The 24,158-nt window shown below is 33.4% G+C and overlaps 4 protein-coding genes across 4 annotated transcripts; all 4 read right to left on the bottom strand.

The window, feature by feature from the left end:
• Positions 1 to 3,918: 3,918 nt before the first annotated feature.
• On the bottom strand, positions 3,919 to 5,527 carry FOMMEDRAFT_133463 (uncharacterized protein; the record flags this gene model as incomplete). The annotated part of the gene is made up of 4 exons (XM_007265664.1): positions 3,919 to 4,640; positions 4,720 to 4,732; positions 4,820 to 5,171; positions 5,229 to 5,527. 4 exons carry the CDS (start codon positions 5,525 to 5,527, stop codon positions 3,919 to 3,921), a joined length of 1,386 nt encoding a protein of 461 aa, XP_007265726.1.
• A 2,122-nt stretch (positions 5,528 to 7,649) lies between these two features.
• Positions 7,650 to 10,873, bottom strand: FOMMEDRAFT_27907 (uncharacterized protein; the record flags this gene model as incomplete). Its single annotated transcript, XM_007265663.1, has 16 exons — positions 7,650 to 7,763; positions 7,929 to 7,967; positions 8,077 to 8,127; positions 8,417 to 8,532; positions 8,844 to 8,911; positions 9,011 to 9,027; positions 9,084 to 9,130; positions 9,160 to 9,184; positions 9,270 to 9,316; positions 9,845 to 9,902; positions 9,939 to 10,004; positions 10,067 to 10,144; positions 10,254 to 10,288; positions 10,341 to 10,392; positions 10,595 to 10,726; positions 10,784 to 10,873. 16 exons carry the CDS (start codon positions 10,871 to 10,873, stop codon positions 7,650 to 7,652), a joined length of 1,035 nt encoding a protein of 344 aa, XP_007265725.1.
• A 6,604-nt stretch (positions 10,874 to 17,477) lies between these two features.
• FOMMEDRAFT_19422 (uncharacterized protein) lies at positions 17,478 to 19,790 on the bottom strand (the record flags this gene model as incomplete). Its single annotated transcript, XM_007265662.1, has 7 exons — positions 19,705 to 19,790; positions 19,523 to 19,654; positions 19,304 to 19,446; positions 19,169 to 19,273; positions 18,119 to 18,847; positions 17,650 to 17,977; positions 17,478 to 17,587 (listed from the first exon to the last, which is right to left on the bottom strand). Coding segments are annotated over exons 1-6 (1,489 nt in total), but the record flags the coding sequence as incomplete, so codon positions are not given.
• Positions 19,791 to 21,681: 1,891 nt separating this feature from the next.
• Positions 21,682 to 23,242, bottom strand: FOMMEDRAFT_27905 (uncharacterized protein; the record flags this gene model as incomplete). Its single annotated transcript, XM_007265661.1, has 8 exons — positions 21,682 to 21,732; positions 21,996 to 22,047; positions 22,111 to 22,244; positions 22,332 to 22,511; positions 22,587 to 22,672; positions 22,718 to 22,853; positions 22,905 to 22,986; positions 23,076 to 23,242. 8 exons carry the CDS (start codon positions 23,240 to 23,242, stop codon positions 21,682 to 21,684), a joined length of 888 nt encoding a protein of 295 aa, XP_007265723.1.
• Between the last annotated feature and the right edge of the window lie 916 nt (positions 23,243 to 24,158).

Raw genomic sequence — 24,158 nt, 5'->3', positions numbered from 1 at the left:
TGTTAAAAAGATTAATAAAGCAAATGCTACTCTTCTGCTATTAACATTACAATAGTACAAATGATTGACACTGTCAACAAGCACACATATGTTATAGCATAAATCAAATAATAACACATGTAGTAATATCACAGCTAAACAATTAATGCTCAAAACAAGTACATATATGTAAACAGCATATTAAATCAAATAAATAAAACATTTAACATGTATTATAAACAATAATACAATTGCAGACACTATAATAACAATAATAATAACAATAATAATAATAATAACATGGATAGAACTAACAGAACAAATACAGAACAATATAATAACTAACACATATTATAGTTGAGCAATTATATGTAACATATCAGATTCAGCAGTTACATGTCAGATATTGCAATTACTTATCAGATACCAAATATAATTCACATATCTAAGATATACAGACAAGTACAGATATACAAAAGTATAATTAATAACTACAAATCAAAAAACAACACTATAGAGTGTATAAACTAACTACACACAAAAGAATAATGTTATAACATGTAAATACTAACTACAGCACAAAACAAGTGCAAAAATTATAATTATTAAACAAATAATACTATTTTACACATTAATACAATTGTGTAAATGTATACTAACAATGAATGAAAGAATTATATCTCTAATATACTCAAAATGACACATCAATACAACTTAATTATACAAAACGTGTTATCACAGCAGCTGATTATATAATAAATTTCGAAGTTGTAACAGTAATATTAACTGTACAGTGTATATACCTTAACAAACAATTATTAAATTTACATTGTGACAATATAGCTCATAGGAGCAAAGTATTAAGCTAATAAGGCTATTACAACAAATAATACATATATTATTATTACAAACACATTATTATAATAATTACAATCAAAAACAATCATAATATAATATGATTAAATAAATTAATAAAATGTTTAAGTCATTATCTTGGACAGTATAATATAAAATAAGTAATAACAGATGTAAGTGTACTTAATAGAACTCAGCACATTTACTAAAAGCACTACATAAATAATAATTATAATGTTATTAAACGAATATTATACAGAAACAAACAAATTACTATATGTTTTTAACACAAAAACAAAATATTCATTCATAGTTATGAACAATTATTAATAAAAGATAATGAGCACAAACAAAACTTGTATATTATACATAATGTGTACTTATCTACTATAACAAACAAAATACACATTATATAAGTTGACAAACATTAACAGTAACAAAGATATAATAGTAATAACATTTAAATTACTTATTATAGAATATAACAAATGTTACACACTGCTTTAAAATACTAATAATTAGAAATCAAACTATGAAAGCAATTACAATTATTATATATAAATATTATATTATAACAATGATTAATAAACATTAAAGAAATATCCAATTCTTTGAAGAAATACTTTCTTGAATTGAAGGGGAGAAAATGGATAATATACACAAAAAATTAATAACTAAATATAAACAACAGAACAGAAAGTATAACACTACAGATGCTACAAAAAATAGAATAACAAAATGTACAGACTAAGCACTGACTAAGTAATAGAAGTTATGGACAGACATAATGGATCATAAAGGTAAATCATTCAGTACAAAGCAAAACTATGTTGATCAGAACTAAATAATGGAAGTCAACACAATGTGTAATTGAACTTCAATGTTAAATAAATAATGATTCTACTATGAAACAAATGCTCATACTTAGCAAATAATATTAATATGATAATATAATTAACTTAACAGTGTTTAATACAAAAATAAATAATATACAGACAATTATCACATTATATAACGAAATAATTCATCAATTCAGACTATAGTTCATGGATAAAAGTAATGAATAATGAAAATAATACTTTGGAACATACATAAAACAATAAATAATATATCCATAGGATAATACAAATATAATTGCAATATAATTTGTAACTACAATGAACAATACACAGATAATAACTATATAAACAAGTATGGAGTACATACATATAATTAAATAATACTATTAAATTGATTCTTGTATGAACAATTAATTTGCCCTTACTGTACAATTAATACAAGTGTGAACAGTATTATAATACTATGAAATACATTAGACAGATACTAATAGGTATATCTATACAATGATTCAAATAAAATAAATAAAACTAATATATAAAACGTTTTACCTAGCAAACCAATTAACAAATAAAATGTTGAACAAATACTACAATTGTACATAGTACTAGATTAACTAAAGAACGCTAGGAGACAATTATAGTAAACATAATCCAATATATTACTTATATACAGATTGTGTTACAATACATCATTCTTTGTAAAAGAAAAAGTAAAGAACAATAACCATAACATACACATATATATATAATACTATGATTGCAACAATTCACAACAACATTGTTAATGATAAATAATACAAACACATGTTAGTAATGATTTACAACAGATAACTATGTTAGCTATTAAAGAAACAATACAACAGATTGTATAGTTACTCAGGATGTATTAGAAACAATCAATTAACAAATATAATGTTAATAAATTAATACATAACTATAAACAATAATGTAAAGCAAACGAACAAACAGTACATTCATGATATAATACATATACAATGCACCTAGACACATAGTGAGATGCCTGTAGCCAGACATAACATCTATGCAACAAATATACATTAGTATAAAACCTTATTGATCTTAGAATGAAGCAATCTGGCAAAAACAAATATTATTATTAATATTATAATATACAATTGATGCAATGCTTCAATCTGAAGACATAAATCAGCTATTACTGAATGCTTAATGTATATATGAATGTAGACAAACGTGGACAGCAATGATTAAAGAAGGATATTATTGCAACATTGAATATACATTTTACTAGCATGATTCATTAGTTTCACAGTGAAGTAAAAAGAAATTACTAGAGTACTCAAACAAACTGAATAACAAACAATATGACTTAATAACAAACAATATGTCTGAATAACAAACAATAAAATGAAACAAGCAATTACATTTATGATTTAAATATGCACATATACATACTTACACATGCTAACAAGATTCTGCAGGTCTCTGAAGCATTTACAAATTATTTAATAACATTTACAAACAATCTATTGTGATAACAATGCTGTTATTCAACAGTATACTATGAACAAACAAACTAATTAAATATACTTAATTAATATAACATTAGACAAACTTAACACAAAGTGGATGACATTCAGAACAGATGCTACACAGAACAGACAATGTATTACTATAATGCTAATAATATTATTATTAACTACATTAAGTTATAAATGCATTACACAAACAAACAATTGTACAATGCAGTTATAATGATTAAACTATCTATACATACTGTAAGCAAACATCTTACAAGTCTACTAGATCTAGTAAGAGTTTGAAGGGGAGTGTTAAGACAAGACTACACAAGAGTATGTCTCATATGGGCACTGTTTTCGTGATTTATTTGATTAGTTAACATGTAACTTTTAACATGTAACTTACAACTTGTAACTTGCAACTCGCAACTGCTTACTTAATACACAAATCACATGATTTTTGTGATACATCATGTTTAACATACAAAAACCTACAATAATCTGCAAATTACTCTACAACAGAATGTTATTAGACTTACACTAAGACTAAGTATTGTACAATCAAATTCAATGTATATGATTTGGCATAGCTAGTAGTACAGGATCATATCAGAGCAACTACAAAAGAAAACATAGACTAAACAAAACAGAGAAGCTAGTAATATTGTGTTTTAAACATTTGGAGGAGGAACAGGAGGCCTGTTAAGAGTACAGTCAATACAGGTCATTAGAAAAGAGGAAACAACTTACAGTTTCTTAATTTTGTTAATGATAATGTCCCAATTCTTTTTAACCTTATAATCAGAGAGTGACACAGTGCTGCTCTCAGAAGTCCTACACTGTTTTGTATGAGGACAGAGGTTATAGAAGACATTCTTCATCTCTGCCTCTATGAGAGACAACAGTTTGTCCTGACAAGGCATACCAACTAGTGGTGCTACCCACATATATTGTTTGAAATGTATACCTTGTACATAAACCTTCTTTGAGTCAGGAACCCCTTCAAGTGAGTTGTGCATTTTGACAACCATAGCACACTCAAGGCAACATAACTTTGAAGGGCATATAAAACCAAACATACACATACCCTCTAACTGATCAATATGTGAGACTATGACACACTCTGTATGGACATTAATACAAGGATTGCTCTTGCTTATGACAGGCAGGTTACTTGGCTTTAACTTGAGTGTCTTTATCTTTACAACAAAGTCTGAAAACTGTATTAGTTTCCTATTACTCATCAACTTTTGAAGCTTGTAGTCTGTTTTGAAGTTGTAATTCAGGTTTGTAGTAACCTGTAGAACAGGCCAGAATTTGAGAGTAACACCTTCATTGAGTATCCTTCCAAATGAGCCTGACAAAGGCAGAAGCAGAAGGTGTTCAATGCTTGAGTCTAATGTCAGCATCTTATCTAGCATCTGTTGATACATTTTTCTATCAGAATCTGTACTGCCAGCTAGTTCAACTTAAATAAAACAGTAGTTAGTCAATAAGAATGAATAGGAGGAGAAGAGAAGAAAAGGATGAAAGGGACAGGTACTTACAAAGGTTGTCTAGCTAGGAGACATCCTGTCTTGGCAACCTCTTTTGAGAGGCATTGACTATAGCACATTACTTTATTATTGTGAAAGTATAAAGCTGGACCATCTGTGGGTCATTGTAGCCCTTTTCATAGACTTTGTATTTGCAAAATAGATCATTCAGACCCTTCAGAAACTGAAGCTGATTCTCAGAAAGACTATAGTTCTTCAGGAAAGCAATTAGATTCCAGATAGCCACAAGCATCTTCCTGGCTCTTAACTTGTCCATATGTTTCTTCAAATGCTCACATGAGAATGTATAGCAGAGTTGATAGATATGCCCTACCAAAAAATCCTTAGTGTCTGTCTCCTCTAGAGTCATATTGTACAGTTGGCCTTTAGAGACAATATGTTTACAGATGTTCCTCAGCAATCCAAACAGACTGTCCAGATGATCTATGATTGGAGTAATTTTGCTATTTGGTCCATTTACTGTCACTCAGATAATGTAGTAGTCTGGGTTGGGAACTGACAATACTATGTATACAATCTCCCTCTCCCTCTGAGAGACAGACAAACTTGCAATTGCCTCAAGCAGAACCATGACTTGGTAAGTAGTAGATGCTAGAATAAGATCATCACCCAAATCTCTAAGCTTACTCTTAATCTCTGTACAATTATTACAGACCAAGCCTGTAAGACCCTCTAGAACAACAAAGAGATTAGGGGTGCAAGTATTGACCAAGCATTCTGCCAGTAAACTGTAGCTACCTCTGCCACCACTATAGTATTTCTTAGAGGTTACTGTCTGAAATCTGTCATTGTCAGCCATAGTGTGATAGTAGATGTTAAAGTAGATAGGTGGCACAGTGTGCAACATAGATAATAGTATAAGTAAGCAACTTACTACTTCAGGTATACAGGTTCACACTCCTACTGTGTGTTGTGTCTACCTCACTTCCTGTTACAGAAAGGAAACAAGCAAAGTCCTACCTACACAGGTAAGACATGTGATTGACAAAAAGTAATACATAAAGCAATGCAAAATATATGACCATTGACTATCAACAAGTACAGCAAAGTCTGACTAGAAAGTAGCAGCTATTTTCTCAACTTCCTCTTCATTAAAGTTACTGCCAACATTTACTACACTCTTGAGAGCCTTATCAAACGTGTTATAGAGCACCTTATCATCTGTACACAATGTCTGTGTTATATTATCATTATCCTCACCATTCTCAGGATCATCCTGAGTAGGCTGAATTGGTTCTGATAGAGACTTGGGCACAGTAATAATAGGTGTTGCAACTCATACAGGTTCATTAGCAGTAGAAGGTTGCCCAGACAGTGTGAACTTACTGTTAGAGAATGAGATTAGCAAATTTTACACTATCAGATCAGTAAGAGTAAATCCAGTGTATATTCAACAGAAAAGAATTCACCTCAATTGTAGCAATCTGTTCTGCCTTTCTTAGGATATCTGATATTTGTATAAGATATTCTTTATTAGAGTGAGCTACACAAGCCTCAGAAGCCAGCTTATTAGCTTTCAAGGGCAGACAAACAAACAAATTCTGTTGAATTAACAAGAAACCACTCAGTTCCACATTCTCATCAAGCAGGCTCTTCAACTCAGACAACCTTGTATGAGGAAACAAGACATTCAGTAATGTTAGGAAAGATACACACTCATTCTAAAATGCCCTGATAGAGTTTTTATAATAGTTGTAGGACAAAAAAGCTACTGTTGCTTTAGTCAACTGAAGAGCATTTGTCAACAGTCACTTAGAACAGTCACTTAGATACAATGTGGATGGCTGGGAGAATGTGTTGGAAAATGACTGTGATTTGCTGTACAATGTCTCTACTGTCCAGCACATCATCAATCTTGACAGAAATTTAGACTCCTGCCACTGTATCAAAAAGTGCTTGAGACAAAGAAAGAATATGAGTAGTAATAAGTGGTGACATTGTCCACCAGGCAGTAAAGGTATGGTATACTCAACAGAATACTGATGTGGGGCAGGTGAACTAAGGTTCTAGTACACATATTTGTTGTCCTGATTTGAACAGTGCTAATGATAGTAAGTATGACAATGTGTTGCAGGCAGCATTGTTTGGCTGTCTTTGTAGTGCTCAAAACAAGAATGTCCCCTGCAAATATGCTGTGAATGCTAACAGAGTGTACAAACCTATTATAGAAGACTCTATTAATGCTCAGTCACTAGGGGACCAGAGTTGGAGTAGAATTGGGAGAGTTGTCACTGTCAGAGGGTAGGGGTATTGTCTACACAAAGAAAAGGCCCAGAATCATTAGACAAGGTGTGCCAAAAGCAAGTACTAATAGGAACAACAATGTATCATCTGAGTATAGAATCCTCACAAGGCTAGAGAAAAAGAACACTAAGAGACTGAAACCAGATATGACTAGCCTTATTACAGATGCCCTCTAGAAGAATGATTAGAATATGAAAAGATACATGTAAAGATACATGTAAAGAATCAGGAATATGTACCATCATATTAGGGCATGACTTTACACTTGCATAAACAGTGCTAGTAAATCCACTGTTTCCACCTGCCCCTACAAAGAATAAGTAGAGAGTCATGACTACAAACACAAAATTTGAGATCCTCTCAGTATCTGTATTAGCTCTCATGTAGTCTGGATTATTGTAGAAATAGTATATTCTAGAGTATCCAACAAGTAAGAAGACTTGAGAAGTGTTAGCATTGTTTGTAAAAAGTGCAAGTTAGGAAGTGCTTACAGTCTAGGTCCTTGATAGTCAACAATACATCTCTAGAAGGGACCAGTTCTGTATACACCAACTGTAAAATAGATCAAATCAATAAATGCCCCTCTCTTTAATGATTAACCATTCATACATAGAAGTGAGTTTAAGATATAATAGTAGAAGAAATTAAGACAGGCATACACTGAATCCTACACAAAGTCAGTTCAACTCTAAAACCTTCTGTTTGCCTTCTAGGAGATCAAGACCTGTATGTTTGCCATCTAGTTTCATCTTCTCCCCAAGCCTACATTCCTCTGCACTAAGGTTCACACCCTAGGATTCAATATTAGTGTCTACATTCTTCTTTATAATAAATACATCCACACACATCTTACACTCTACAAGGAAGTTTCTGATGAGGGTATCTGTCTGATTTAATGTATTACAGAGCTCCTTAGATGTTGAGACACTCTAGTAGAAGTGAACTGGATTAAGGACCTGGATTTCAGCCTCTACTGTAGCAAGTTCACCATACACCTAATTATCAAGTATCCTATTAGCATATGTACTATGTACATACACTACACTTGCCTCACCAAATCAAATGTACAATCTTTAGTGTCTAGAGTACTACCCTATTATATACCTTCTTAGTATGGTCAATTGTCTTCTTTAATAGCTCAAGCACCTCATCAGGCTTGTGTTGTCATGTTAGAGGTGGTTGTAGGGGCATAAGGTTCAACATGTCAAGAGACACTGACAATGACAGGAGGAAGGAGAAGGTGGATACTATGTGTCCAAATTGAAGGATAGGGAAAGAGGTCACACATACACATCTCAATAGTATGTTAATTAATGTTAATGACAGTAGTGTAGTAAGCACATTATGGCATTAACAATGTGTGAGTGTTTTATGTGATAGTAAGCTTAAGGACAACAAGTACAATGTTGCAGACAAACACTGTCTGTACCTGTGTTGTACTTACTAGCAGGTTCTCTCTATTGTTACTCTTTACTTTGTTCCTCATTAACCTTCTAAGTATTATTACTATTGTTATCTTCCCTTTCTTCCTCAATGTCCTCCTCACCCTCAACAAGGGTACTAATTAATTGAATAGAGTCCTGAGAGTACTCAAAACATGTCTGTACATCTGATCTGGTCTAGGCACACATCCAGGAACAAAAGACAACACTGCTTGGCCAGTCCTGGTGCTACACTAGACACTCTAAGCAGAGTATTAGATAGTGACAGGTGTGGTTCTGAAATAGACAGTAAGACATGTAACATTGACAAATACTAGAAATAATATACTATTGAGACAAGTATGTTAATGTTCCTCAAGTTTGTCTATTTACTGTTTCTAGTCCCTTATCTAGTTCAGAGATTGTTCATGTTTCCTATACAATACATACTATCAAGTTTTAACTCATTATAATGACTAAGATTAAAACTATCAGAGGATGCCTTCTCTTTTTTCTGCCTAGTATAGTGTATTTATGACTACTATTGAGACAGTAACAGTATGTGTTAGGATCAGTTTAAAACTTGTATTACACCTTCAAATATTTACAGTACACACAAGCAGCCCTGTGTACACTGACAGTTGAGATAAATTTCAATTAATGTTTCAAAGAGACTGTTCAAATACTTACAGTTTCAGCTTGCCATCTAGGCCTAATTGTTGGGTTTAGCCACCTCTCTAATCTGTATTCAGTAGAAAGCACATACCCTGACTATCAGAGCCTCTGATGAACTTGAGAAAGCATTTCAGGTGAGTGATTACATACTTATTTGTCCTTAAGAAAGTCCTCCATTGTAATTTCCAGAAGAGGCATGACCATATCTGCCTTCAAAATCTCTGTCTTTGTACTACACTCTGACAGATCTGGCAACATAAACATGTCAAGCCTAGTGTCCTTACAACACTGATTATGCTACAGTGTGTGTCTACCTGTATTGTAATAGTCTTGTCTATACTGAGAGGATTTCATTTGTTAGTAATATTGCTCAAGAGGCAGAACCCCTACAGTCTTAATGCTCCTCCAGTACACATTCCAAATCCTGTTTCTTTAGTTAAAGATCCTGGAGCTTAGATTCAGCCAACATTTTATCTGAGTCAATATGATTCAACTTTCTTTATTAAGCTGAGCCTAGAGTGTACACTATACTTTCTGGAGCATAATGTGCTCAGCTTCTACATCTTCAGGTACTCTCTAAAGTTTGCAGACTTGCAAATACAATGCTACAATCTGCAACTACTACTCAGTCTGAGCTGTAGTAGATGACCTGTAGGTATTTGTTAGGTCAGTTATCTTTGTCTCCAACCTCTCTTTCTCATTCTTTCACACTCTGCTACTGTACACCTCATTGTTGTATTATAGTTACAATTCATTATAGTCACTGTGTAGCTTACAATCCTCCTCATGTAACTGACTCATACTTTCACACTGAGATTGAAGCTCTGATAGGACCTGAATAAAGTGCTCATTACTATAGATCATACCTACTCTCACCATTACTGAGTTCCACAAGCTTAGCTTACAGTGCAAGTTGTCATAGGCTTCAAAACAACACTATGAATATGAAAACAGTTTACTTTGATATGTTATCTGTGTTTGACTCATTACAAAATTACATTCAGCAAGATCAGCTGTATGACAGTTACACTCTTCTTGAAGCTCCTCCTCAAAATGTTGTCAACCCAGCTTAATATCTGAAGGCTGGTGATTACTGTGTTTAAGCTTAGCAGACAGATCATGAAGGTTCTGTTCTGCCTTGGTGGCACACTCTTCAGCTGCCTAGCATTCTTTGAGAGCTTGCACATGAGCTGTCTCTAAATCCTCAAGTGCTTTACAGGCTACAGGAATTATATCAGGAATGTGTATTACAGGTTGGAGAAGCCAACCTACTAAAAGTATTACCATTCAAGGCCTTAGCCCACTCTATTTCATTTTGCTTCAGCTATGTTAGATAGTTTTTAGCCTTCACACATTAAGCTTTGACAGCTTTGGCCAACTTGGAGTGCTTTATGAATGCTACAGCTGAAGACACCTTTACATCTAGTAATTTGCCCTGTAACCTGTGTTTTGTATCTGCCAAATCATTTGAGCATGACAGACACAAATAGAAAACACTTTAACCTACTAGCTTCTTCACTCCTTACCAACTTCTCATGTTCAACTTTATCCTGAAGATTGGTAAGTTCAGACTGTAGCTTCATCTTCATCTGAGTGAGCTCTTGATTCTGACAGTACTGTGCTTCCAGTTCTGTCTGAGTGTTCCTTTGTTGAACAATCTGTGAGCAAGCAAGTGTAAATAGTAATAATCAATTTGAGCAGCCATAAGTACATACTAAAGTATGGCAAGCCTCTTCCAGCCAATTATAGTCCTTACTCTTCAGACATAGTACTCTGGAACTTGTCCTACATACTCTACAGACCATCTAGATGGTTTGCTTCACTTGCACAGTAGGCTTGAACCTTATTGTTCAATAGCTCTCTAAGCCTTACATTCTCCTTTACCATACATGCTCTGTATGACTGGAGAGATTGCCTAGACCTGTCAAGTAATTCAAGCTCAACAGTTAATCCTTCTCTTTACACTTTATCTAAGTCTAAATCTATACAATCTAACCTACTACTTTTGTGTTCTAAAAACTTAGAATGTTTAGAATACTATCTAGCCTTATTTACCCTTTAGTAGTTTGTCTATAGTATTAAGTAGGGATAGTTTTAACTAAGTTTACAACTAAGAACATAAGTCTGTTCTTGTTAAAAGAAAGAGATTAATAAGAAAATATTAGTGTATATACTTACTCTCTTAAACAATAAGGTTATGTAAGCTGTACATTCCCTTTAGAACAAGTAGTAATTTATTAGAGAATGTTCTAAACACTAGCTCTAAGTCTTTATCCTCTTAGCTCCTTTCTTAGAATCCTCTCAGATCTAAACAATAGTTTTAGTAAATAGTAAATATACTAGTTTATACATTAATAAGGTCTTTGTGTAGGAACACTACCTTTCTACTTAATGTGTTCTACTTCTAATCCTAGTATACAATGTGGACAGAACTCTAAACTAGAATAGTTAGATTACTAAGTTTGTCTAACTATAGATAACTATTTAGGATTATAAGGAAAGTATTAAGTTTAGAGTTACTAACCTTAGAAAGACAGATATCTTTATTAGATTTAAATGGCTTAAGACTTACAACCTTACTATTAACTAGTTAGAGTAGACACTTGTGTTTAATTAGTGTTCTAAGTCTTACAACTATTTTATACTACTGTCTCAAGTAGATACAGACACTTCTAATGTTACTAACAGTTCTAATAAAGGTAACTAGTTGTTCTTCTTTAACTAGAATAAATATGTAAACACATATTCTAGTTAAGGTAGAACAGAGTTGATTCAAAGGATGTCTAAGATAGAACCAGTCTAGAACCCTCTTAGAACAACTCTACTCTAGAACATATGTAAACCTAACCTACTAGATTTTGTCTAAGAGTTTCTTAAAGTCTTTAGTAAAGAGGAATTTAACTAGCTTCTTAAACACTGTCTCTAAGACTATACAATTAAATTGACTAAGGGTTTCCAACCTAAGGATTGTAAGGTCTACCTACTTAATAGAGATAAACAGGAGGTACTTAATAAGTTCCTTTAGGAAGACCTTTAGAACAGCTGGATCTGTCCCTAAAAGTCCTTTATAGCCTCCTCTTTCTTTTTTGTTAAAAAGAAAGATAGGAAGCTCTACCTGGTTTAGAATTATTATTGTCTTAATCTTACTAACAAAGATGTTCTTTAGTAATAGAGTAATTAGTAGTAGTCTGTATTTGAGTCCCTTAAGTAAGCTATTACTAGTAAGCTTGTATTAGTAGTTCTAATAGTTATAAACAAGTTCTGAGTTAAAGTCAACTTTTCTAACTTTACAAATAGAGTAGTACTGTCCTAGTTTATTGACAGAAAGTAGTACCTAATAGTATTCTAATCAGAATCCCTCTCTGTAACAGAACAAAACTATCCTATCTATAATAAGGAACTCCTTATAATTGTCTGTTCCTTAGAAGAGTAGTGTTAATATCTTCTTAGTATTATGTAAAAGTTTAAGATTTAGAGTAATTACTTTAATCTCTAGTACTTCTAGGTGCCTTAGAAGCTTAACTACTATTAGGCTTACTAGATGTTAGAACTGTAAAACTATAACTTTGTACTGACTCACAAACCTAGAATACAAATAATAAAAGCTGATTTACTTTTAAGACAAGTAGGTTATAAAAGGGAGGAGAATAATAACAAAAATCTTGTTCTCCTAAACAATTCCTGTTTTACATCTAAGACAATCTAAGAGATCTAACTCAAATCTAAGAATGTTAACTTTGTTACTTATATATAGTAAGCTCTAAAATACACACAAGACTAGGTTGTAGTAAAATAGTTAGAGAAGTAGGTTAGAGACTAGAAAAAGGATAAGGATAGACAAGTTTATTAGAAAGGCTAACTATACATTCTAAAGGATTAGAAACTGTAAGAGAACATTGTTTGAGCTTATTACAACAATCTGACTATAGAACATTTAGACTAACACAAAACACAGAAACTCATTACTTAGAACTACTAGTAGCTAGGAATGTAGAGGGAAATCCTAAAGTATGTAACTAGTTACAATATATACTAACAGACTAAGGCTTACTAGACAAAGGTTTGGACTCTCTTACATCTGTATTAGATTCTAGATCACTCTTAGAAAGAAGTCTTAGTAGACCTGATTAGTAAGCTACCTAAGTCTTAGAGTTATAATACTATCTGTATGATTGTCAACTAATTCTTTAAACAAGTCTATATAGTTCTAACCTAAACAGAACTTACTTCTGAAAGTATAGTGTGTATCTATTAGAATCATGTCTTCTAGTTGTACAGACTCTCTCAGAAGCTTATTCATAATTGTAGACTATAATTTGAGTTGAAATTCATATAAGACTTGTATACACTTTTTAGAATTTAAGAGAACTCTTTTACTACATATTACTTATAAACTAATAGTTAAACTAAGTAAGTTAATCAGAAGATTAAGCTCTACCTTTAAATGTTTATTAATTATTAGTAGTCAGACTAGTCTAAATAGTTAGCTTTAACAGAATTTGTACACAATAACTAACAACACTCTATAACAGGACAGTCTCTATTCTTTCTTAACTATGAGAGACATTTGTACTAGAGGACAGTTCTGAACTAGAACAGTAGTTCTGAATTCACAACAGACTTTGTAGAACAGATGTACAAGACTAGAGAGGATACACAAGCTCTTTTAGAAAAGGTAGTGTAAGTCATAAAGTAAAACTATAATTAGAAGAGATCTACAGTTAAGAATTACTAGCCTAGTAACAAAGTTATACTAGAAGCTACTAATCTGACCTTAGATTACTTAATAAAGAAGTTGGACAACAAGTGCTTCAGACCCTTCATTATTAAAAAGAAGGTTAGTACCTCTGTCTACAAACTCTAACTTCTAACAATATAAAAGTGTATACACTTAGTGTTTAACAAGGTTCTATTGTCTTAGTACTATAATCCAAGTTTTCCTTTATAATAAAGACTCCTACTACCTCTACTAGAACTCATTAGTTCTGAACTAGAATACAAAGTAGAGTACATAGTAGATACTAAGCTACTGTACAGAAAACTCAAATTCCTTGTTTACTAGAAAGGGTACTTAGTTAAAGAATGTACTTAAGAACCTACTAAGAACCTTACCCATACTCTTAAGACAATCTAAGACTTCTATCAGCTTTATCCTAGTACTCTACACAAACTCAGCCTTACAGATTTCCAAACCCTACTGTTCTAACTTATACTCAAACTACTAACCAAACCTAATGTTTACTAATCAGAACAATTAGTTTTAGAGGGGGGGTAATGTTATAGTTCTCTACTTTTACACCTTTAGTCCTAAGGGTTCTACACCCTTCTGTACTAGAACTCAGGACTTCTGTCTCTTGAGAGTACTATTTATAAACTATATGTGTACTAACTCTTACTACTACCCCTCCTTACTTTATCATTCCATTCCTTTGACCACCCTTTTATTCCTTGTTCATTCTATAGTCTCTCACCCTTTGTCTATCCCTTTATTCTTTATACCTTTATCTTTAACCCTCCTTTCTTTCATTCTTCAAGACTTATCATTCTTAGTAACTTATACTCTCTGAGTACTCTTGTATAGTTTAGTATATATAAGTATATAAGATCAGACTAGTCCTGTAGTCTTGATCTTGTCTACTCTAGGTAGTCCTATACTCTTAGACTTACTCTATATACTCTACTCTTGTCTCTCTCTCTCTCTCTCTCTCTCTATGTCTGTTCTACAAGTTCTGACTATGTTCTAGTACTTATATTCTGTATTTCTATTATGTAGAATAGTTATAGTCTGAGTCCTCTTACTAAGCCTTTAGGTCCTCTCTACACTGTCACTAACAGTTACATTATAGTAGATACTGTTAGTATTATCTAGTTCTCTTAATACAATATTAGTAGATAACTAGAGCTTGTATAGTTAAGTACAACCCTATAATGTTGTAAGTTATACTTAGTCCTTTATTATTTACATCTAGTATTACTAACTACTACTAGCATTCAAGCTAACAGGAAATAGCAAGTTCTAAAACAAATAATAATACTACTACTATTATAAGTAAGGCTTTATTATAATACTTTGAACTTTAACTAAGGCTAATATAGCTAAAGTATTAACTACACTTATTATACTATAAAAGTAGTATTCAACTGTTAGCACCTAAACTCATTTTGTTTGTTTGTATAGTAGTCTGAACCTTAATGTATAGAGTAATACTCTTGAGTTGGATAGAGGTGACTATATTAAAGGTGTATTACTACTAAAAGGCATTTTCCTTCTACTGTTTACTATACAAGGTAATAAGTAAGTAGTTAGAGTGTAGAATAAAATTAATATCTTTTTTGTAACAAAAGGTTCTTAAGAACAGGTAGGATACTCTGTAAAGCTTACTACTACTACAGATATAGAGAACCTTAAAGGTGTAGAGGATAACATTTTTAATTCAGAAGACTATTTATATAATAGAATAAACCTCTGTCTTCTAGTATGTTTTATTTATATTACTTTATTAATTAATATAATTAACTAATAGTTTCTAAGTTACCTAGTTACAAGCTTAAGAAATTTGGTATAATTATACTAGAAAATATCTTTACTACTAAATCATTTTTTGTAAAGAAAGTAGCTAATAAAATAAAAACCTTTTGTAAAGTAAGTTGTCCTTAGTTTTATAAGTTAACATTAATGAATGTCTGGTTTAGAAGTAGACTCAGGATTGTACACATATAATTGATTAGAAAAAAATTCACATTATAGTACTTGAACATATCTCTATAACTGTATAGTGTGTAGATCTCTACTATAATGTTTGTGATTAAACAAGATCTTTTTATTATAATTTCTATACTTGTATTTTATAACTTTAAAATTTGAATGTTATAGTATTACTATAAAGTTAACATATCTAGTAATAATATGTTTGTAGAGCAAACTATACAACTACAATTATTAGTATTCCAGTTTAAGGACAAGTCTCTAATCACAACATTTATAACTTTAGTATTTATATACTTATATTAGAAGAAATAACTCCTAATAAACTAGTAGATAATCTGAATACAATTGCTACTACTGTCTTCTAGAGTATTAACTAAGATCTAAGTCTTTACTTCTTACAAAACATTATAATTTTTGCTGACAAAGATTACTACTTCTTAGGATGTGTATGTTACTACTAACCTTCTTAAGGTACAGACTTTAGATTGTACCAATTGGTTCCTTCTGTGTGAACCAACATTCCTTACTAACAAAGTTGAGATTCAGACATTGTACACTTTCTTTATTTATGAAAGTTGAGCCAACATTCTTAATAGGTGAATACTTTAGTAAAACACCTTACTAACTTCTCCCTCCTAGGTACTAACATATGTGTACAAGTATTTAAGAGACAATTGTACAATTAAGTTGTTATAACAGTGTAGGAAGGAGACTAACAATAGAAAATTGAGGATGAGGTGTAAAAATACTACAATTGCTGAGTTGAAATACAATATGAACTTACAGCTGTTTTCAAAAAGGTTGGCAATTCCCACAATCATGTGATTTGTAACATACTTTGTACTTTCTTCTCAAAAATGAGAAGAATTAAGAATTGTAGGAAGTAGATACTTTAATTATACTAAGTAATACATGTAAAAAACATTTTAATACTATAAGAATCTAATTATGCTCTCATATTTGACAATAACATGAGAAATAACACACACACAAAAAAAGAAGCAAATTCCTTCTCTTCTAATCTATTATTTTACAGAATTGGAAAAAACATATCTCCTGATCCACAAAGTACAATACCTTCAGATTGGTCTTAAAAAAATCTCTACATAAACCTTTGTCTTCTAGCCAAATTCTGTAGAAAATGAGGGGCTTGTTATTGTGTAATTAAAGAATCTCATTAATTATTAAATTATATTTTTTAGTTCTTAAACTATATAATTTGTACAATTAGACTGTAGAATATAGAAGGTGTAATAACAACTTCCTTCTTCAAGTTACTTAGTAGTCAATGTCTGACATCTTGCCTTTGACCTTGTTCTCAATATAGATCCTGTCTTTGACTGGACAATAGATGAAGATGGATGGATATGTGGATGTAACAGAGAGTTACTTGTGTAGGTCCTACCTGATCTTTGACTTATACTTTGGCAACCTCAAAATACTACAGTTCTTGGTTACTTGTTCTTAACCAGGTTAGACTTTTCAAATGCCACTCTTGGCAAACAGTAGTAGGAATTCTTTGAACCACCTCAGTAATAATACTATCTCATCCCTCATTCAAAGTGATTTGAGTTCATTAGTTCCACTTACAAATTTCCTTTCAAACTAGTATATGTGTAACACACAAAAAAACAATTAAGTTGTTATTATGCAACTTTACAGGCACTTTATTCTGGGCTTATTGTATACAGACAATTGTTGGTTTACAAAGTATAACAAAACATATTCAAGATACATGTATGGCAAACTATCATATGAAGGCAACAAGACATCAATTCAAATGAACTTCTTACCTTGAACTGCAAGTTGCTTTAGAACCAGGTTCAGTAATTAGTGGTCAAATAGTACTGGAGAACACAATGTGAAACTTACCACTGCCTTGCAAGGCCTTGCTACTCAGCCTGCTACTTAAACCAACTTGGGAAGCATATGAGCCACAGGTGGGCAAATTGTACATTGCTGAAACTTGAATTGTCTCAGAACAGTATTGGTTTCCTCCTACTACAGGCTGTTGTATTGTTTGTAGCAAATGGGCAGATGGCTGGGAATATTGATTTCCTGCAGAAATAGCCTGTGATTGTCCAGAGCTTGGTAAAGACATACAGCTGGGATTGGGCTGGGCTGACATTGTTCTGTCATCCCTTATTGTGATTGGTGCCCTCTTGAAACAAGAGTCATTGTGCTTGTACTGAGTGTTAGGCTATTTAGCATTGTTGATGATGGTTTCAAAGTCTCTCCCTGGATTGAAACGTTCAGCAGGGCATGTCTTAAAGCCTATGTTGTACAGTAACTTGAAACTCTCTACTGTTTCAGCACTTAGCTAAGGGAGAACATTCCTTACATTCTTAACAGCTTTTTTGATATCAGCATTGATGGACTTTTTGCTATGAATGTATTGATTCATTATCACACAGAATTCTCTATCAGTATTGACACAGAGTTTGAGCAAGTTGTTGTTTAGAAGGACTGTAGTAGCACAACCAATTGTTATGTATCTCACTTGTGCTTCCTTAAAAGCCTTTAGCTTGTCCACTAAGAACTGTATTACTGTCTGTTTACTGAACTTGGTCTTTACATCCTTCTTCTTTTCTGTTACTTTAAGTCTATTCCAGGCTTTCTTCAAGGGGCTGAACAGACAATACCTTTTACTCATATTATTGCTGGATGTATTAGAGCCTTCCCTGTGTGTATAGCCTTCATCTAGGCCCTTTTGCTTCTTGGACCTCACAACTTCTTCACAGAACTCTATAATGAACTGTTTGTGGGCCCTAATCATGCCTTCCAGGCCAGTACTACACTCTTCCACTGTCATATTAGGAAGAAGCTTGTGTGGAACAAATTCCTCTTTAGTGACTTTGAACAGGTCCTTTGTACAATCATAAGCCTGGAGGAAGCAGCTTGTGAACTCTGAGAATGTAAGTTTTGTAGTATTGACTTCCTCCTGGTTCCCCTTGACTACAATACTTTTCTTCTTTAGGACCATCTCAAGATTCAAAGCCTTGTCCCTCTTGACCTTGTCAAAGTCAATGTTAAGGAAGTCTGACCTCTCTGGCTTCAACAAGCTGATGGACTAAATGGATTTTGTCTCCTCATTACAGCTCTTGTAATACAATTTGAGGGGGGCCAGTTTGTTGAACAGCCTCTTGTAATGTATATAAACAGTCTTGACAAAGGGAGTAAAGTAGTATGTCCTGCTCTTACAGTCCATACAATCAGGATAGAAGCAACTAGACAGATAAACACAAGGTCCCCAGATTGCCCTAAAGCCTTGAGTAAGCAGATTATGAGGTGTGTCAGAAACATTACAGAGGTTTTGGATATCCATAAAAGCCTGGGGCTGAAGTATGTATAAATACTTGGATGTGTAACAATGCTACCAAATATTACTCACATACTCAACATGAAGTTTCACTGTATCCAATTCTGATAAAAGCACATCCAGCTTCTCCCTCTGGCACTCTGCTTCATAAGCACTTTCCTTGATAGCCTTAGACATCTGCCTGTTTGTCTCCCTCTAGTGCTTTACTTTATAAGTGCTTTCCTTGAAAGCCTCAAACAATGCTTTTGAAGCTGCCAACAGTGCCTTGGAATTGTTCATGTTGGCTACAGCATCTTTGATAAGCAACTCTGAACACACAACAACTTCCTTCTTTGCCTGTCCCTCTAGTGCTTTAAATTTAAACACAAATTAATTCAATGTATCAGTTAGTAGGTTTGGAATAGTAAAACAATGCAATTTACACACTGACAGAGTCCAGGGATCTGTAGGGCAATCTAGGCTTGTAAGTATAAGTGTCATATTGTAGAGAAAGGGGTACAGTAGACAAGTCCTCTCTAGTGCCATAGGAGAACTGAGAGTCTTCAGCAGGCAATGAGCCTAGAGTACATCAAAATGTGTGAGGGAATGCACCACACTGTATGACACACCTTGGGTAAACATTAGGGATGGGTCACCCTCTTCAATGATAGTATTAGACATTGTTTGACTCATAGGATATAGCAGAGATAGTGATAGATGGTGAGCAAGTCAGCAAGTGCACAACTTACAAGGATGTGACTCATACAGTCACAAATGTAAAGTGGCTGTCACATTGCCAAGTTGACTTTGGCCACAGACCACAACATGACACATAGTGTTACAACATCAAACAACCTCTGTAAGCTCATTCTAGTGTTATTCAACAAAGATAGAAAGAATGCAGCTGAGATTACACGTGTGTTGCACATTCCTGTGTGTACTGTCTACAACATTCTTGTATTGTAGTGTGTAACAGGTTCAGTTTGTCCAACAAAGTGTTTGAGTGTAGGTCAGCCATGACTGCTAGATTTTACAGATACCCACATGAGTACTGTTTCATTCGATTAATGTTTTATCTGGTCTAAGAGGGCCTAACAGGACATGTAAAGGTATTAGTTCATCTTACAGAACAAAAAAATGATTAATACATCTCTGAGCTACAGATTACTTTGAGAAGTTAGCTGGGTTTCAAGGTTTCTGATACAACAATATGGAGGACTCTAACAAGGGTTGGGTACACACTCAAGGAGGTGTGTAATTTGTCCTCACATGTCCACTTGAAAATGTTGATTTTTTGATTTTTTTTATCCTACAGATTTCTGCATCAGTACTAAAACATAATGAAGTACTGAGGGCTGCATTTTTAGAACACATCACTGATTATGATGTTGACAAAATTGTTGCTGTTAATGAAAGGTTCATGTGAACAAAATGTTTGGCTGTATAAGAGAGCCTGGGCACTTTCAGGACTTCAGGCCTGTAGGAAACAACATTTTGCTAGAGGAAAAAGGTATGTAACATAGCTTTGCTGAGTTGAAGATCTGAAGTAATAGGCAAATATGTAGGTATTCAATTCTCCCTACAATTCATGTAGACAGTATGCTCAATTGTATGATCATTGAGGGGTTATATAATACAGTAAAGTTTTATACATTTATTAAACATCTCCTCAAGCAAATGCAGCCTTAGCCTAGACTGTGCTCCATCATTTTGATGGACAATTGTCCCATTCACAAGGCCCTAGAGATTGAACAGTTAATCACTAGCTGGTGCATTACAAATAGCTTGTCACATTCTTTTTTTCTAACATGGTTGTAGTAGAGTACAGTTGGAATATCTTCCTCCATATTTGCCTGACCTAAATCCTATCAAATTAGTGTTTTTGCTTCTCAAGTCAAGGCTTTGTCAGATTGATGAACATCTCAATAGCCTCAGGGACAAATATTCTATTTATGAGGAGCTGTATTGGCAAGTGTTTACAATAAGTGCTGCTGACTGTCAATTGTTCTTTTATCACTGTGGATATTCTTAGTATGTATTCTTAATGGTAGGCCTCATAGTATTGTTCACAAGAAGCTGTATGTACATCAATCCATGTTTGTGTTATTTGTATTACTCTGATTGCTTTACAAGAAATTCACTGGTTGACAATGATGAATTGGGGCAATAGTATTAGTAAGACAGTAACAGTTGAATGTCTAATGTATGAAACTCCACCAGTTGACAGTGATGAATTAGAGCAAAGACAGTGACAGTTGAATGTCTGATGTATGAAACTCTACTGGTTGACAGTAATGAATTAGAGCAAAGACAGTGACAGTTGAACGTCTAATGTATGAAACTCTACTGGTTGACAGTGACAAATTAGAGCAAAGACAGTGACAGTTGAATGTCTGATGTATGAAACTTTAGGTAACCATTATTCTTCACTTTGGCTACATCCTTATGAGCATATGCAACCACACACTTGACAAGACCAATTGATGCTTTGACTTCACACTCTATAGTAAGTGAGTACAATTCTTTAGTAGTGAGCCTTACAATGTTGTCCAAGCAAGTGTAGTCATTTTTCTACAAGACAAAAATGAGGGATGTGTAGGTGTGTACTACATTACAGTCTTGTTCAATGTACTGCTGGCAGTAACAATGCCAGACATCTATAGTAGGGTAATTCAAGGGACCAGAATGTGTTAGATTTAGTAGGTTGTCCTTTAGAGTCTCAGAGATACTGTCACCAGCTTCAGAAAGGGTAGAAATGCTTGAAACTTCTGTATTTAGTTGAGTTACACCTGGATACTGTGTTTTGCAACATCTCATACTAACATCCAAAAGCCTGGAGCTCATACTAGCAGGTACCTGATTTGGCACAACTCCAGGTTCACTCTGAGTCTACTCTAAGTATAGACTATCTTATACTTACAAGGTGTTGAGTATGGTCCTTTATATTTACATGTGTGTATACTTTGTGTTCTCTATTAACAAGTTGATAATAGGGATGTTAGTGCCTTAGACAGTGCATTCCCTCTGTCACCTACTGAATTACTGTCTGAAGCAACTCCTCAATTGAGTCCTGAGCTGCTAAGGATGCTAGACTTGTTTCAACTATACTAAAGTCTCTTACACCCTCCTGAGTCTGCCCTGATCCATGTCCTACAGGCCTTTTTACTGTCTATAGGAGATGTGAGTCAGTTCTCTATTTATCTAGCATGTAACAATTACTTACTGAAGTAACAGGTTCTCACATGTTTCAAAATACAATCTCACATTTCTTGCCTGGTTTTGCATTATACCTTTTGTATTCCTCCCAGAAATCAGCAAGCTCCTCCAAAGACATGATAAACATAATATTTTGCTTGCTACCTGTCTTTGATGACCAGCTTGCTTTGTAGCCAAGCTCTACACTTGTTGGTATCAACTTCATTAAGGCAGACACTAGCTTAAGGACATATAAGTATTTATACAACTTCTTGAGGTGAATGATTTGTAAGCCTGTCCCATTGTGAACACTGACTTTGACTAGTCTTTCACTATCAGTTTTGACAGTGTTGTTTACTAATTGATGCCTGAGTACCACAGGAGTAGACATAATAGTGTCTTCTACAAATCAATCAGACTTTGTATTCACAATAAAATGAAACATACCTTCTTCAAATGTTTCACTATCCAGCTCAATACTCTTGAAGGAAAGCAAGCCCTTAGTAACTTTAGTAGCAAGCAAATGGACTACATCCAGTTCTGACAGTTCCTCTCCATATTCTACAAATGCCTCCTTAGTTTGCTACAAAGTAACTGTAAGTAATGTATGTAAATCCTTCTATAAAGACCATACTGCCTCTTGTCCACTAGAAAGGACATTACTTGACAGTGTTTCTGAGCCAGTATCCTCTACCTGATAGAGTAGAATACTCAGTCTAAAAAACCAATATAAACCAAGCTTGAAATACATACTGAATTCTCAGACACATTATTAGACACTAGATCCTTCTTTGGACACCCTCACTTTCTCTTCTCTGTCTCCAGCTTCTTACTCTCAGTAGGAGAAGGATGACTCTTCTTTGTCATATCATCTGCCATACTCTTCACTTTTGCTGAAGGTTTTAGAATATGTTTGGTTGTTAGTGTCTCAGGTTGATTCTCTAGTACCTTTGTAGGTGGATTATAAGGCATAGTAGTGACACTACAAGGAGGAGGGTAGAGGGTCAATTCTGTCATTGATCAGTCCTATTTAATGCTCTTGGGTAGTAAGAACACATAGCTACTTGAGGAAATAGACTTACTCAGAAAGCTAAATTAGAAAATATAGTAATATTTAACATACATTAACAACTCAAAATGCTTGTTATACAGTATACAACTAAAATAATAGTTAGATTAACATGTTACAGAGTGTGTCAAAAGGATAAGTATTTATTTGAGTCTAACACTTTCTTTCTCAATAATGGAATTAAGGAATAACTGTTACTTATCAGACTATAAAACTTATACACAGTGTAGTTATAGTCTATAATACTATTATATAAGTATAACTAGAAGTTTATAAGCTGTTGAGACTGTGTTTTAGATAATTGTTGTCTTTGAAAAATATTGAGAATGTTACACTAGCCTAGCATTCTATTCATTTTTGTAGCCTAATACTTATTTTATTATAAAAATTTTAATACATCTAAGTTTTTATAGTATTAATCTAATTTTACACCTTTTATTCTAAGTGAATAGGATAGAAATTAATAGAGAATTTTGTGTTTCTTTCATTTTGAAAACATTTTAGAACACAGCATGTGCTAAAAATCACATGATCATGGGAATTGCTAACCTTTTTGAAAACAGCTGTAAGTGAGAAGAATCAAACAGAAAAAATTGGCAAGGCAATGGAAAAGGCAAGGAAGTTACAATAAGGAAGTCGAAGAAAGGAACAAGCCAGGAGTGAGACCTGAGTACATGAAAGGGAAGACAAAAAATGAAATGAATCTGAGAGTGGAGTGAAGTTGAGGGCCAGGGAATTGGGTAAATTGTAGAAGAAAGCCAAAATGAAAGTGTGATGGTTATGAACTGATAATTTTGGATGAGAAAGAAATCAAAAGGA

Source organism: Fomitiporia mediterranea (assembly GCF_000271605.1).
Source record: "Fomitiporia mediterranea MF3/22 unplaced genomic scaffold FOMMEscaffold_5, whole genome shotgun sequence".
NCBI classification, from domain to species: Eukaryota; Fungi; Basidiomycota; class Agaricomycetes; order Hymenochaetales; family Hymenochaetaceae; genus Fomitiporia; species Fomitiporia mediterranea.
Note: the sequence above shows the minus strand (reverse complement) of the source record. Positions and strands in the feature narration are given on the sequence as shown.